The sequence below is a fragment of the Epargyreus clarus genome, unplaced genomic scaffold (genome assembly GCF_041222505.1).
Source record: "Epargyreus clarus isolate Ecla_fem2 unplaced genomic scaffold, WU_Ecla_fem_2.2 ptg000031l, whole genome shotgun sequence".
In the NCBI taxonomy this organism is placed as follows: Eukaryota; Metazoa; Arthropoda; class Insecta; order Lepidoptera; family Hesperiidae; genus Epargyreus; species Epargyreus clarus.
In genome coordinates this window covers 4,964,118-4,979,969 of record NW_027332236.1, presented here as the reverse complement: position 1 = coordinate 4,979,969, position 15,852 = coordinate 4,964,118, and the positions used below count along the sequence as shown (strand labels likewise).

Here is a 15,852-nt window from a genome sequence, read left to right as displayed (position 1 = left end):
GGCACACAAAAATACCTAAGTTCGTGAACTATCCATTAACTATGAAAGGAAAACCGCATTATAGGGGGCTTTGTTACTGTAACATACTTTCTGTGTTATAAAAATGAGACCATGTGACCTCAATCACCGTCTGATACTTCGTCTGGTAGTTTTTACACTACATTTGCAGTTTATTTTTAATATAGAGGTAACAAATATGTATGCAGTCCGTCGGATAGTAAGTGGCTACTGTCTTTTTTTTATAATATAAGAGTAGCAGACGAGCATGCAGTCCACCTGATGGTAAGTGGCTACTGCCGCCCATGCACATCTGTAATTAACACCATATAGGATTAGATATTCCTACCTGAGGTCGGCCACAGATGCGCCGGTACCCCTGAGGAGTAAGCTGGAACGCCTCGAAAAGGTATGTCTCCTTTACCACACTCTTCAAAACGGAACAGAGCTGCGCACTGCTGTTATTAGGTAGAAATAGGTGTGGCGGTGGTGCCGCCGGAGTCGAACCACAAAGGGTTCTACCACCTTCTGAATCCACTTTCTGTCATCCAAAGACATCAGTAATGAATTCCAGATAGAATTGTAGTTGTGTCTGTCTAAGGTTATCGTTGCGGACTAACGTTAAAATATCCAATGTTAAAATCGAAATTAGCAATTTCTATTACACAAAAAATTTCTAAGTCGAACTTACGTAAGCAAATCATTGGATAGATTGATTATTAAAAATGGGCGTAGGTTGAAATATTTTGTATAAGTGTTGCTCTTTTACCACACTCTTTAAATAAGCAGCGTTTTAATTGCTGTTATAGCAGAAGCGACAGTGTTAGCGCTTCCGGAGTTGAACCAACTGCCTTATACCAACCACCTGTAGACTTGTATTTACTCTTACAAAAGCATTTCAAAAATGTCTCATATAAGAAATTACGGGAACTAATTCTCCCATTATTCTATGAATGTCACACAAAGTTTTTTTTTTGAAAGTTATGATCAATTACCATGGTCGAAGTTTCATTCATACGAATCGAATTTCCGTCAGAATTTTATTCTTAATCAAGATAATGGTAGAGTTATATTTATCTGGTGAACGCGAAATCGAAATAGCGTTGTCTGCTATGGTTAATGACAGAATATATTTTTAGTACGGTCTGGAAATTCAGATCGTACTCGGTCTAACTTAAAATAGATCTCACATCCTTCCCTTTGATATATCTCCCTAATTGGTTTGTAAGGGAATTGTAATTACGAAAATTAATTGAATTACTGTTTTCATAATTATAAGGGCACTGAAGAGTTTTCTTATTTACAAAAATACAAAGCTAAGGGCTTTTACAATTATTTATGTTATTTCAGCGTATGATAATTAGCTCCGTAAATTCCGAAAACTCGTAATCGATACAATACTAACAATTATACAGAGGATATTAAATGGGATTGGATTAATTACTTGTCCTTAATGAAAAATAAATGGATTTTCATGTTGATAATTGATAAAATCAATTAATCCAAAGTCCTTGATGATAAAGGTATATTATAACGCATTTTGTTTTTATCCAATAGCAAATAATGAATATAATTATTAGTAATTTAATAATTGATTATTTGCGTTTGATTGTTATTATCATCATCATAATTAAGGAATAATTTACTATAAGCAAATGGATTATTATTATTATCATCTCAATAGTCATATTCCTAACTTAAGTATTGGTTATAAGCTGTACTTATAAGTAAATTGATTTTTATTATGTCCGTTAAATTGAATATATTTCTGGATTAAAATTGATTATAAGCGAATTGATTGTTTTTATTATAATCATAATGAACATATTCCTTAATTAACAATTGATTATTGTAATCATCATCATTATGAGCAACTCGTTTAATTAATGATAGATTAATATTGTCGTGTAAATTCTCACTCAAAACCCGCGTACACATAGAGCGTTGCTATAAGGGTGCGTACTCACCGACGCACGGGTTGTGGTTGACGACGGCGAAGATGCGGTCGCATCGCTTCTTCATGTGCGTATTGGGGCAGATGCAGCCGAACAGCGGGGACAGACGGAGGCCTGCCCAGGCCTCGCGGCATGTCTCCCTGTAGCAAGAGTTCAAAGTTAATGATGCTTTGTAGATTTGAAGAGTAAATGTGCAAGCAGTCCACGTGGTAAGTGGTTATTGCCGCAAGCGAACATCTGAAACCGAGTCTATATACCTGAAACACATGACAGATGAATTTATACTCCAGAGGAAACGCATAAATTAAAGAAATTAAATAATACACTCATAAAAAGTTAAAAAATAAAACATTTTTTATAATATAGGAGTATGAGACGAGCATGCAGTCCACTAAGTGTAAGGTAAGTGGCTACTACCGCCCATGTACATCTGATTCTGATCACTACTGATGTAGATTTTATACTCCAGAGAAATTGTATAAAGAATTGAAATTAAATAATACACCCATAAAAAGTAAAAAAAACATTTGTTATAATATAGGTGTATGAGACGAGCATGCAGTCCACCTGATGGTAAGTGGCTACTACCGCCCATCTGATTCTGATTTCTACTGGCGTAGATTATTATGTGAGGACTATCATGCCGGAATGCCTCGATATAGTATGTCTCCCTTACCACACCCCTTAAACAAGAACACAGCAGCGCTTAACGCTGCTGTTATAAGGCAGAAAAGGTGTGGCGGTGATGCCGCCGGAGTCGAACCACAAAGGGTTCTACCACATTCAGACTTCAGGCTTGTTTTCTATTTCAATTCCAAATAGTCCATCCTTAATTTTGCTGACGCTTGTTACCTGAACGCTAATGAGACGCCTTTAAACAAACTTAAAGGCTTGCAAAATTTATTAACCCATTTTATTTTCGGACTCAGGAAATTCGACGTATCAATAATTTGGATTTTTGAAGTGGCTTCCAATTTCCTTTGCTACTTAGGAAAAACCTATTTATGAAATAGGCTACTATATATTCGTATGAAATTTACCTCTTATACTTGTAGATCTTTCAATGCAATTTTAGTATAGGTCTCTTTACAAATCTCTTTTTTATTGTAGTTATTTGATCGCCAATTGTACTGTAAATCATATTTAAGTTCTATATAACATACTATTCCGTGTTCATAAAAAGTTTTCAGCATTCATTTGTGGTATCCACAAAAATACCTTCCAACCGAAACCCGACATCGGAAACTGGATAATTCTAAGCCCTAGTTAATCCAGATATAGCGAATGCCGCACAACGACCGTCGGTTTAAAATAAACCGTCCGCAGACAGGATCGATAGGTATGCGAAAATAAATTGTTTTAAACCCCAAACTTGTAAAGGTGTCAAAATTTAACATGTAGCGTGAAGCGTTGCTGTGTTCTAGTTTATGTAGTGAGAGGTATTCAAAGTTATTTTTGTGACCATAGATTAGTAAAGATTACTCACGCCTAACAAGAAAATGTACCCAGTTTTGAGATTTGAAATAGTTGCGTAAAAAAGTTTTGCCACGTCTCCGTGCTAAAATGTCCCTAAAATATTTGAAATAAGTAATTTATTTATTACGTAAATTACGTAATTATTACGTAAATTAGTTATTTATTCGTAAATTTTCTCTAAAAATGTTTTTATTTGTCAAGGATTCAAAAAAAGAACTTACTAAAATAAGCAATTTGTGGCTTCATTCAATTTCAAGGCGGCGAAGTATCTTTACTAATCTATGTTTGTGACATGCATTTTAAGTTATTTTTAGGAGTGTAACGGCAAAACTGCTGCCATATCCAATGTACATTACTACTGTGTTCTGGTTTGATGAAGGTGGTAAGGGGATTTTTTTGGAGTTTACTCCTTAAGAAACGATTTGAGTTATAAGGCCCGGTACGGAAATTTTATAAGGAGTAAAATCAAGTGTAACACGAAAAGTTGAGGAGTTACGTAGAAAGAGACAAACATTTATACAATCCCTCCTTTTTATTACAATCATCATATCCTCTCAAAAAGGGATGTAGCGTTTTTAACCAAAATATGAATCAAGAGTGCTTTTGTTAATTTAAAATACAGTAAGTTCAAATCCCATATGAAAGTAATTATTACAATAAAAATAATTAGCAATATATAAAACATTAAAACGTCATTAACTAATTTTTTTACATTTTTGCATAAATTAAGTTATAGGTTTGATCATTTATACACACTGTGAAAAATATGAACATTGGCGCCATAATATGATTAAAAATCTTTTATGAACGTTTTTAAAGAAGAGTAACATATAAAATCAGTAAGCAATTGAATAAGATATAATATTAGCAAAATAAGTTTTTAACATAAAGAGGCTTTTGTAAGTTACTGATATATTAATTTAACTTATAAAAATGGATGCATTATTGATCAGCACCATCTATCAACGATAAACGGGCAAAATCAAAACAGTATTATTTAATATTTATTACAGAATTATTGCTAATGAATTATGTTCAAAATAAGTTATATAAAATTAGCAATACGTTTTAAATGAATTCTAGAATTATAAAACATTCAGAAACAATCCAAATTACATATAATAACATGTTTATTGAGTCTCATATAAATTGCATCCGTAAATTGCAACAAGGATATTTTATAGATGGCAAAGAAATTATAATTATTAAATTTTAAGTTATAAAACGTTTAACATTGTTTTAAATATAAATAATTATATTATATTAAAATTTACTTTAATATAAACAATTATATTAAGTTACCATTATAATATTTGGAACCAAAATACATAGATTGATAAACTTGCAAACTTACAATTTATAAAACTTGCCACTAGATGGCGCTATTATTCCCATGCGCCCGTATATACATCTATATACAACGTACATAAACATCAACCTAACCATCAAGTTTAAATGTTTTGATTTTAAAGTTTTCTTGTACTTCTATGCATTAAAACGTGTATTTTTATGTACTATTAAACAAATCATCAAGTGATTAAAGTTGAAAAAATATTTGAAAATATGCAAGAAATTGATTTAGATGATAATGATGAAGAATCCAAAAAACACATGGATGCGGTTAATTGGTATTTTCTATTCGATATATATCATAATTATCGTTCGTAAGGAGTAAACTCCAATTGTGCGTCGTAGCTGACACACACACACTTTTTTTTATTTTATAGGAGTAGCAGTCGTGTATGCTAACTGATAGTAAGTGGCTATTGGCGCTCGTAATTAACCCCAGATAAGATAAGATTCCTACTTGAGGTCGGCCACAACAGCATTGTTACCTGTAAGGGCTAAGCTGTAACGCCTCGGTAAGTATGACTCCCTTACCGCACCCTTTAAGCCAGAACACAGCAGCGCTTAAAATTGCTGTTATTAGGTAAAAATACGTGTGGCTGTGGTGCCGCCGGAGTCGAACCACAGAGGATCCTAATAATAATAATATAATAATAATAATATTCTTTATTGTACCCAAAAACAAAATACAAGAATAAAAACATACAAATATTGAACGATACAAAAGGCGGCCTTATCGCTAAGACAGCGATTTCTTCCAGGCAACCTTAGGGTGAGGAGTTAAAGAGTGGATGATTATAAGAATAGGTAGGGTGCAAATAAATAATAGTTAAAAATCTACCTACATAACACATAAAAACATGCGTAAATTTAAAATATAATTATAAATAAATAAATAATTGACATACTTGATATACATACTTATAATTATAGAGTAACTAATTGTAAATTAAAAATTAAAAACAAAATTAATACTGTTTTAAAAACTTATTGACAGTAAGAGGACACATTTAGAAGGAGCAGAGGAAAGAAAGACAGTTAGAGTTGAAGGTAATGAGATTTGACGAGGTTTTTGAAGGAGTATAAGGATTGAGAGTAACGAATAAATACAGGAAGGGAGTTCCAAAGACGGATAGCGGATACAGTGAAGGATTTTTTGTAAAAGGAAGTTGAGTGAGAGGGAGTATAGAGAGCAAGATTTTCTGAGGAACGAAGGGATCGGTCATGGGACAAGTGGAGAAACTGGAAGCGTTGTTTGAGGTAAGGAGGAGCAGTTGGATTAAACAGTAAACAATAGAGAAGAGATAGAATATGAGCATTCCGGCGAAGACGAATTGGGAGCCACTTGAGCTTAGCACGATATTCTGAAACATGGTCATACTTTCTTAAGCCAAATATAAACCGTATACATAAGTTTTGGAGACGCTCAAGTTTATTTAATTGCTCCTCGGTAATGTCAGGATAACACACATCAGCATAGTCAAGTATTGGTAGGAGGAGAGACTGTGCAAGCGTAATTTTAGTTGGAATGGGTAAAACATTTTTTAGCCTTCGTAGCGAGCTCACTGCAGCAAAGAGCTTCCTACTGACCTCTGAAATCTGAGGTATCCACGAAAGGTGCTGGTCCATGTAGATACCCAGATTTTTTACCTTGTTACTAAAAGGAATATGCACATCATTAAGTACAATTGGGGGCAAGTTGTGCCAATCAATCCTAGAGATTAAACGCGAACTCCCTATAATAATTGCCTGGGACTTGGTGGCATTTAATTTTAGACCAAAGGATTTACTCCAAATCGAGATGCAATCCAAATCAGCATTAGTAATCTTGATGGCGTTGGGTAAGTTATTTAGGCAAGTATGGTTGTAGATTTGTAAATCGTCTGCATATAAATGGTAGAGAGAGGTGAGATGAAGACTAATAGAATTTATGAAAATAGTAAATAGGAGAGGAGACAACACGCCACCTTGCGGTACACCGGCAACAGTATTCGACCAGTAGGAAAATTTGTCGTCAATTTGAATCCGCTGCCGGCGGCCATACAAGTAACTATGAAACCAGTCAATAGCCGTCGGAGATATGTAGAGAGAACGCAAGACCCCCAAGAGGATATCGAAATCGACAGCGTTGAACGCGTTGCTGAAATCCAACAGCGTCAACACTGTCAGCTGTTGATTATCCATCCCCATGCGTATGTCGTCAGTGATTTTAAGTAATGCAGTAGCCGTACTATGACCTGGACGGAAACCGGATTGTAAAGGATTAAGTAGAGCATTAGCGGAGAGAAAAGAGCTAAGCTGTTGATGGATAAGGCGCTCAAGGACTTTAGATAGGAAAGGAAGTATGGATATGGGTCTAAAATCGCCAAAATCGGAGGGGTTGGACTTCTTGGGTAAAGGGATGACGTGGGCATCTTTCCAGATGGAAGGGAAGGAATTCTTAAGGACGGAATTATTTAACATGGACGTAATGGAAGGGAGAAGTATGTCGAGGAGAGGGATGATCATTTTCCGGCTAATGCAATCACTGCCGACCGCATTGGATGGTATAGAGAGTATTGCCCTCTCAACATCACGATCCGAAAATTGACTAAACGAAAATAAAGGAGAAGTTGGATTGGGAAAATGTGACAGTTGATTTAAAGTTTTTGCTTTTGTTTTTTCACTTTTTAAGCAAAATATGACAATTTCAGTTGGTTTTATACAATGGATAAGCGAAAAATGAATAAGGGTTTAAGTTTATTCAAATGTGTATGACGGAATATTTTACTGTTTTAAGGAGGAAATAAAACTTTCCTGAGCTATGATGGTTTTTAAAAGATGGTGGTAGGCCCCCAGGTAGGACTCAAATCATAAGTTTTGAATGTGTCATGTTTTCATTTCATTAATGATTGTAATTTAATTAGTTTTATACTTGGCAACTTACAATGTTTTATTATTTATTATGCATGTTAATTTATGAATTTCTATAATTGTTTATTAAGATGTCTGAATTGTTGTTTTGTTTATTATGATTTATGATCCTTAGAGATTGAAATAAACGATTATTATTATTATTAAATCTTTTCATATGTCCGCATCACTCATTATTGCAGAGTCATGTTTATTTATTACCTGTCCTCCATACGGCATTCACCATCACGGGCCTTGCAAGCGTTCTTGAATCGGTCAAACAGTACAGAGCAGGCTTTCTCGTTGTGGCAGACGCTCAGAGCGTAGGTGCAGGTCGGCAGAGTCTCCACGGGGTACGGGTCCTTTTCTGTAAATAAAAAGAATTTCTTATTGACCTGTCAATGAGCTTGTGTTTGAAACGTTTTAACTAAGGCTGACGGTCCATTGTCCTTGCCTATAAATAAATCTCTAAATCTATCGATATCTATAAATCGATTGTGGTACATCACTTCGATCTGTGTGCATTTGGCAGAACATAAACCGTTGATGTGTATTGGATATAACTATGTTTTGTTCGAATAACTTATACAGGATGAATTTTTCAATTGGGCCTTCGGGGTCAAACCCGAATCTTTAAGGAATTATGAATTATTATATACGATTACGATATACGATTAGTGAAAAATGCGGAGTTACGAGGCCGATTTTAATAAAAAACTAAAACTGCGTCATTGGTTTAAAAAAAATATATTTTGCCCTAGCAGGGAATCGAACTAGTTCATTTAGAAAAAAAAAAATACACCTTGTATTATTCCATCATCGGACAGTGTCGCTCATAAGGACCAAATTCTGGGAAGCATTGTTATATGACAAATTAAGCAAAAGGCAAATTTTAAAGAAAACACATAAAACTGTTTAATAAAAAAAATATCTCCCTTACAATGTATGTAGAACATGACTAATATACTGTTAGACTTCCTTTAAAAACGAAATAGGTATTTTGCAAGGAGGTTATAGGTAATAGACGTTCAAAAAGAATTATTTGAATAAAATATTTTGATTCTGTCAGCATACAATTTTTTTTCATGTGGAAATTGGGTTAAACTACTACATAAATAAAAAATCTTTTAGAAAAAATCTTTTAGTATTTGGCGGCGAAATTTTCCAAAGTTTTGATTTTAGTTTTAAAGGTTAACTTATTTAAATAAAAGTAACATTGCTATATCAAATAACTGCCATTTTCAGTTCTAGCAGTTTCTATTTTTCTTTCAGAAACTTTATAGACAGACCTTTAAATAAATCTTAGATATAAGCTAGCTAAGATTTATCAAAGATGAAACTAATTTTCTTAACTAACTTTCGAAGTATTGGTAGCTTAAGAAATTAAATTATTAGAGATAATTTTTGAGCTCTAACTCCGACTATAATGTAATTAATATTACTTGTAATAGATAAGTTGATTGAAAATCTGCTGAATAAGACAATGTGGAATAAATATGCGATAATCCAACCAGTAATTAATTATAATCACTTATTAATTAATTAATTATCTCTTGCTTAAGCGGTGAAGGAAAACATCGGGAGGAAACCTGCACACCTGAGAAATAAAACAGAAACAAAAGTTTTTCAAAGGTATGTGAAGTCTACCAATTCGCACTTGACCAGCGCGGTGGACTATGGCATAATCCTTCTCATTCTGAGAAGAAACCCGTGCCCAGCAGTGGAACAATGATGGATCGATGATAAGTCCTACTATACTAGTACTGGTAGGACTTAAAGATTAACTGTCGTAGAGTCAACTTACCCTAATGATGCTTCGTTTTTGAGGGAAACGTGTGTTGATGGTAATACGTATGGGGGCGTAAATATTTTTGTAGGAAACGGTGCAAAAGAAAAGTAAAACATTTTTTTACAGAAAATACACAATTTAAAATAGTTAATTGCAAATGATACAAACCCTTCTTCATCACGAAAACGCAGGGATGGTCGAACAGGAAGTCGCGGAAGGAGTTGCACTCGGGATCCACGTTCGGTTCTCGACAGAGGCACGTCGGCTTAAAGAACGGGAAGGCTTGCAGAGTCCGCAGCGCAGCCTGGCATTTCGTAACAGTCACCGTTGAGCAAGCCACTGTAACAAGGAAATTTATATAGGTACATTTTATATGTGACTGTCGTTACTTTCTTCTTTGTTATTTTTTGTGCTTTTTATACTATTGAAGTAGAAAATTAGCAAACAGTCCACCTGATGGTAAGTGGCTACCGCCGCCCATGGATATCTGTAATCAACCCCAGATAGGATTAGATATCCCTACTTGAGATCAGCCACAGATGCGCCACTACCCCTGAGAACTAAGCTGGAACGCCTCGGAAAAATATGTCTCCCTTACCACACCCTTTAAAACGGAACACAGCACCGCCTAACACTGCTGTTATTAGGCAGAAATAGGTGTGGCGGTGCCGCCGCCGGAGTCGAACCACAAAGGGTTCTACCACCTTCTAACTAGTTGCACATATACATACAACTAACACCAATCTTATGATTGGTTTATCGGAAAATAACAGCGTAGAAGTTTTCCGTAGGGCGGCGTGTTTTCCATTACTACTCGTAACAAGGTTACGACGATTTCTTGTGTATATGTGTTTAGGGGACATATTTGGGTACTCTTTAGTTACAATGGATTGTATAGAACCTTAGGAGACGGATAAAAACTTTTTGATATAACAACAAGTAATAAAAAACTCTTACAAGAAACCGGTATTTTACCACATTCTTCGGTTAATTAATAAAAAGGAACACTTTGGCTAAATTTGGAAAAAATGCTTAAATGTTATTATTGGTTAATTGAATTGAGTTGAATAATTGAATATTAATGAATTGTTTACTCAATTATTTTCTTTTATAAAGGGTGATAGCCAGTGATAGCCTAGTGGTTAAGTGGTAAGTCTACCAATTCGCGCACGGGGGACTATGTCCTAATCCTTCTCATTCTGAGAGGGGACCCGTGCCCAGCAATGGGACAGTAATGGGTTGATAATGATGATGATAAAAGGGTTATTTCAAAGAGTCGTCTTCTTTTCTTTTAAATATAAAAATAAAAAGCATCCACCCCACTCCCGCATATCCAGCATGAAAATACTTGATCATTGTTCTTAAATTAAATTCCACATCAAAGGTGAAAGTAAATTTCCCACCGCTCAAAGAAACGAGAGGAAAACGAAAGGTTAGGAAAGGAATCTAACGTCGACCTTGTAAGCCCGCCCTAACAAGAGACCGCAAAGCAAGATAATGCTGCAATCACACTCACGTTGAAGATTTTTTTAAATATACAATCAGAACGCAGCTCATAATTATGACATAGGTATCATGAATAGATACATACTTAAATAGTACGAAAGTCCTACGTAATTTATCACAAATATATTGAATTCTATAATACCTACATAGCAATGAGGAAAAATAATCGTGGTCACGTGGTCGTGGTCGTGGATAAGATTAAATCTGTACCATCTATAAAATTTAAGCACAGATAAATAAAAAAAAATGCATTAAAAATGGTGTACAATTGTTTACTAAAGTGTAGGTAAAATGACTTTATTGGATAATTTTCGTATTAAATTATGATAATAATAAATTTTCTACATAATTATATTCATACATTTTGTGTTGTGATGAAGTAAATCGTAATCGTAAATAAATCGTAGTAGATCGGATTTTAAAAGTTGGCGTTCTTAAAAAGTTGTTCAAAATTTTCTGTCAGATTCGTTGCAACATTACATTCGTCGAGAGTGTATTACTGGTCTAATGGTAAGAACAATCAATACACGTGATTATGGTAGGGAATTAGAAGGGTTTTTGTCAGCCACCATTAGGGAGTGACCGCGAGAGTAATATTTTTTCCTCCTCCTGACAGAAAACTCCAAATTAGAAGGGTAGACAGAGAATTAAATTAGAGAGACGGTTTGTGGAGTGACTTGTAATAAATGATATAATGATGGGTAAATGGAATAGAGGATTAAGATTACAGATAATATTCCTTTTTATTGTAATATAATTTATTGTGAGGTCGTAATCAATCTAGTAAGTTAAGTACCATTGGGCGCGGTTGTGAGTTGGATGGGTGACCCCTATTGGCTAAAATAGCGCTGTTCAACTGTTCAGCGCACGTTAATACAAACGATGGTAAGTGCTAAGGAGTATTATTTTTACTTAGTAATGTAATAAAAATAAATAAACGATTTCAAATTGATGATCAATGATTGATGATTTGAATTTTGATTTTGCTTTTTTAAGCTATTATTTAGCTTGGCTTGTTAGTACGTTTATACGGACGGGTCAAATTTGCAACTTAAATTTAAACCAGTTATATTGAAACCTAAATCGTTTTAGCTGCAATTTTGCATACAAGTTTGGTTTGGGTGACATTACAATCTACGTATATCTTAGTGACGTCTTTATATATCTAACTAGCTGACCCGGCAAACTTTGTACCGCCGTTGTACCGCCTATGTTACTCGTAGATAACGCTTTCGAAGAATTTTTAAAATCAGTCTAGTAGTTTTTGAGCCTATTCATTACAACCAAACAAACAAAGTTTTCCTCTTTATAATATTAGTGTAGATATGGCGGACCAATTAATTTTTATGCACCTCCGTCCTCCATGATATGGGTATCAAATATGGTTTTCTGAGAAGGAGAAGGAAAATATTTTCTAAAAACCTTTTTTAAAACCTGTATCTTTTATAGTATATTTACGTTTTACGTATTTTTTAAAAGCACAATGATTTTCTCTATAATATTTCACATACTTAGCTAGATAAATAATTTATTTCCTTAGCTGTAAAAACTGAACGAACAAACCGACATCCACGTTTATTACACTAGTACGGTATACAACTGTGTCAGTCACAATAAAACTCTGTTCCATGAAATAATTCCCCGACCCCAAATGAAAAGGTATACTTAAACCAACGTTTTTTATATTTTCGTCTCCATTACGAATGTTACGACGAAAATAGACGGAACAACTTGACAATTTTCCACGAATAGTTTTCCTACTAACTTATTGTGATTGACGTAAATATTTAGACCCAAACAAATGGGTCTCCGGAAATATATTTATAGAAATAGAATTGTGCGCCTGTTATTGAGTTTCTAACTAGTTTTTTCATGCATTATTTCCAGTTTTGCCTAAAAAATATTCTTTCGTTTCCCTATTAGAAGACTCACTTTGCTACGCTTGACCAGCATATTCAACCTACGAGGTAACTAAAGTATTAGTTACTTACCATGTCGGGTGCTTTAACGGATATGTACTTTTACCTCGACAGACACAGAGCGTATCGGACACGTGACATGTCAGACAAAACGACTGATATGTACAATTTACTTAACTTTACAAGCTGTGTTCTTCGTATTCATTTTAGAATATACTTTCATTTGACACTTATATCATGGGAGTGCATAAAAATTGGCCCGCCGTCTTGGGGCTTCGGCCATATTGGATTTTAGGATAACTTCACTTTAATAATCAAGCATTATCGCCTAAATCAAACGTGTGCAAAATTTCGGGTCAATCGGGTAAATACAATTGTAATATTCGACTCGCACCCTATACAAACAAGTAAAGTTAAATTGTAATTGTAAAAAATAAGGGAACAGAGACAACGTTCACTCATATTTTACAATAAAACGAAGGAAGGTAATAATCCTTACGCGTTTTTTCAATTGAAAAATACGCGTGTCGCGTATCGTAAACGTCGATCCCGTGCGTTCGTATTTCATTAGCCGTGTCGTATTTGTTTACGATAGCGCTCGTGCCGTCTCTGGGGAGATGATACTTTTATTATCTTTAGAGTCTTTTACAAGTGCTCAAGTAGTGGGAGGGTTCTAAATTAACCATAAATCGTATAGATAGGTACTACAAATAGCACGCAATTGGTAATTTCGTTCTATTGCTGGACACAAGTTTCTCTTCACTACTCGTATGTTTTGTCTGTCAAGGCCCGCGTGTGACACGTTTTGTGTCTTTAAATATAAACGGACTCTAATTCACCCACATGATCTTCGAAAAGGCTATTCTTTTATAACAACCAGGTTCGAACAACTGACATTGAGCTACTAACCCATTTCATTTTCGATCGCACTCGGCGTTGCTTCATTTTAAAATAGTATCTTTAGCTTATTGAGTTACTAATGATTACCCATTCAGTTTCAGACCACATTCGTCGTTCCTTCACTTTGAACAGACGATTTAGCGTACATAGATGTTCTCATATTTTACACTAAAAGGAAGGTAATAATCCTTACGCGTTTTCAATTGAAAAATACGCGTGTCGCATATCGTAAACGTCGATCCCGTGCGTTCGTATTTCATTAGCCGCGTCGTATTTGTTTACGATAGCGCTCGTGCCGTCTCTGGGGAGATGATACTTTTATTTTGCGCGGTACATTAGATTAATTACTGTGTATAGTTAACTTGTTTTTGTTGTACAGTTAGCGTGCAAAAGTTGGAATTAATGTAGAATTATATTTGATGTATGTATAATTATATTTGGTATTAATGTGGAATTATATTTGAGGTATGTTTTTAATTAGGCTTTGGTGATAATAATTGAGAGTCTGTTTTGAATCACTCTGAGTGTTCTATTTTCAAATTTCAATTACGCACTATTTTTCATCGTTAAATAGGTATGTAAGTAAATTGTATATATTGTAAATAAATTATCACTTATTTTCAGTAATTTAGTAGGATATTTGGCAACAATTTAACATGATATTTTCTATATTCCTTCAGTGTCTTTAAAAGTACCTAAAAGTTCACCTAGTGTTAAATTACCTTAAATCTTATCTTAAATTAGACAGATAATAAAGTTAGTGTAACCCTATGTTATACACTATGTTATACGTTTCGGCAAAAGGATTACAGGACGCCACCCGACCAGGTGGACTGATGACCTGAAGCGGACGGCGGGTAACGGCTGGATTCAGACGGCTCAAGACCGGTCGGAGTGGCGTAGATTAGGGGAGGCCTATGTCCAGCAGTGGACTAGTAATCTGATGGATGGATGAAGGAACCCTATGTTATCCGACAAGACGGCATCACCACTACGCCTTTTCTTTCTGATAACATGAATGTTAAGTTGCTGCTGTGTTATGATTTGAAGGGGGTAGAATGGCAGAGACAATTTTATAAAGATTTCTAATTTAGTCATCAGGAGTACCAACATAGCTGCGGTTGACCTTACTTCAATCCCATTTGAAGTTGATGATTTGAATTTTTTGGATATTTTTGTTTTGTTCTATTTTAAGTTCACTAAATGTGCTTAATGCTACTTTATTAACTTTTATGTTATGTTTGTGTTTATTACGTTTAATTTCTAAATTTTCGAGTCCGAGTGTACAAGTTGCATCACATGTCATTAGGTTAATGAAAGTTGAAAACATTTACAGCCCTTTGAGGCTCTACATGTGTAAAAAGCTTTATGTTTTAGTAATGTTTAAATTAATAAGCTCTTAGTACAATAGCTAGTCGCCAAGTATATTTTTTATTATATAAACACGTTTTAAATTAAAATTATGATTTGACATTTGAAGTTATGTCTTCTTGTGGATGCCATGTAATAATAAATAAAATTAAAGGAATAATAGTCATAATCGTTAGGAATAGGCTAAAACTTGTCCTTTTTATCCGATGTTAGAATATTGGATGTATCTTAAGTCCTGATCACTAGTATTTTATTTTGGCCTTCATTCGTCATTTAGTACTTTAGTAGCCACCTTTGAAACATCGTGAAGAAACTTGCGCGCTTGAGAGTTCAAAAAAATATCTCAAGGGTGTGTGAAGTCTATCAATACGCTAGCTAGGGTATTTATAGGGTAGCGCGGTGGACTATGGCCTAAAATGCTTCTCAGTTCGAGAGGAGACCCGTGCCCAGCAGTGGGACAATAATGGGTTGGCGACTAACTAAATATTAAGTGACACTCCAATATACATTTCCGAAATGGAAAACTAGTTAGTCACGCAGCTCGGTTTAAGAGCAGCGAAAAGTCTCTGTGAAAAACATTAATTAAGGTAAAGCGAAGCAATTCCGTGATTTTAGAAGTTATTATTTCCTGTACTTTCTCTTAGGTTTGCTGCGCACTTGGAAAATAATTCGGTTAATGGATGTGTTGCTATGCCCTGAG

The 15,852-nt window shown here is 34.7% G+C and overlaps 1 protein-coding gene across 1 annotated transcript in view; it reads right to left on the bottom strand.

Moving 5' to 3' along the window:
* Window positions 1–15,852, bottom strand: part of Gfrl (Glial cell line-derived neurotrophic family receptor-like) — a 231,230-nt gene that overhangs the window by 42,862 nt on the left and 172,516 nt on the right. The window contains exons 3-5 of the mRNA XM_073089799.1: window positions 9,625–9,795; window positions 7,890–8,034; window positions 1,965–2,092 (exon numbers count right to left, since the gene is read on the bottom strand). Coding sequence (XP_072945900.1) covers window positions 1,965–2,092; window positions 7,890–8,034; window positions 9,625–9,795 — 444 coding nt within the window. The remainder of the gene's footprint in view (window positions 1–1,964; window positions 2,093–7,889; window positions 8,035–9,624; window positions 9,796–15,852) is intronic.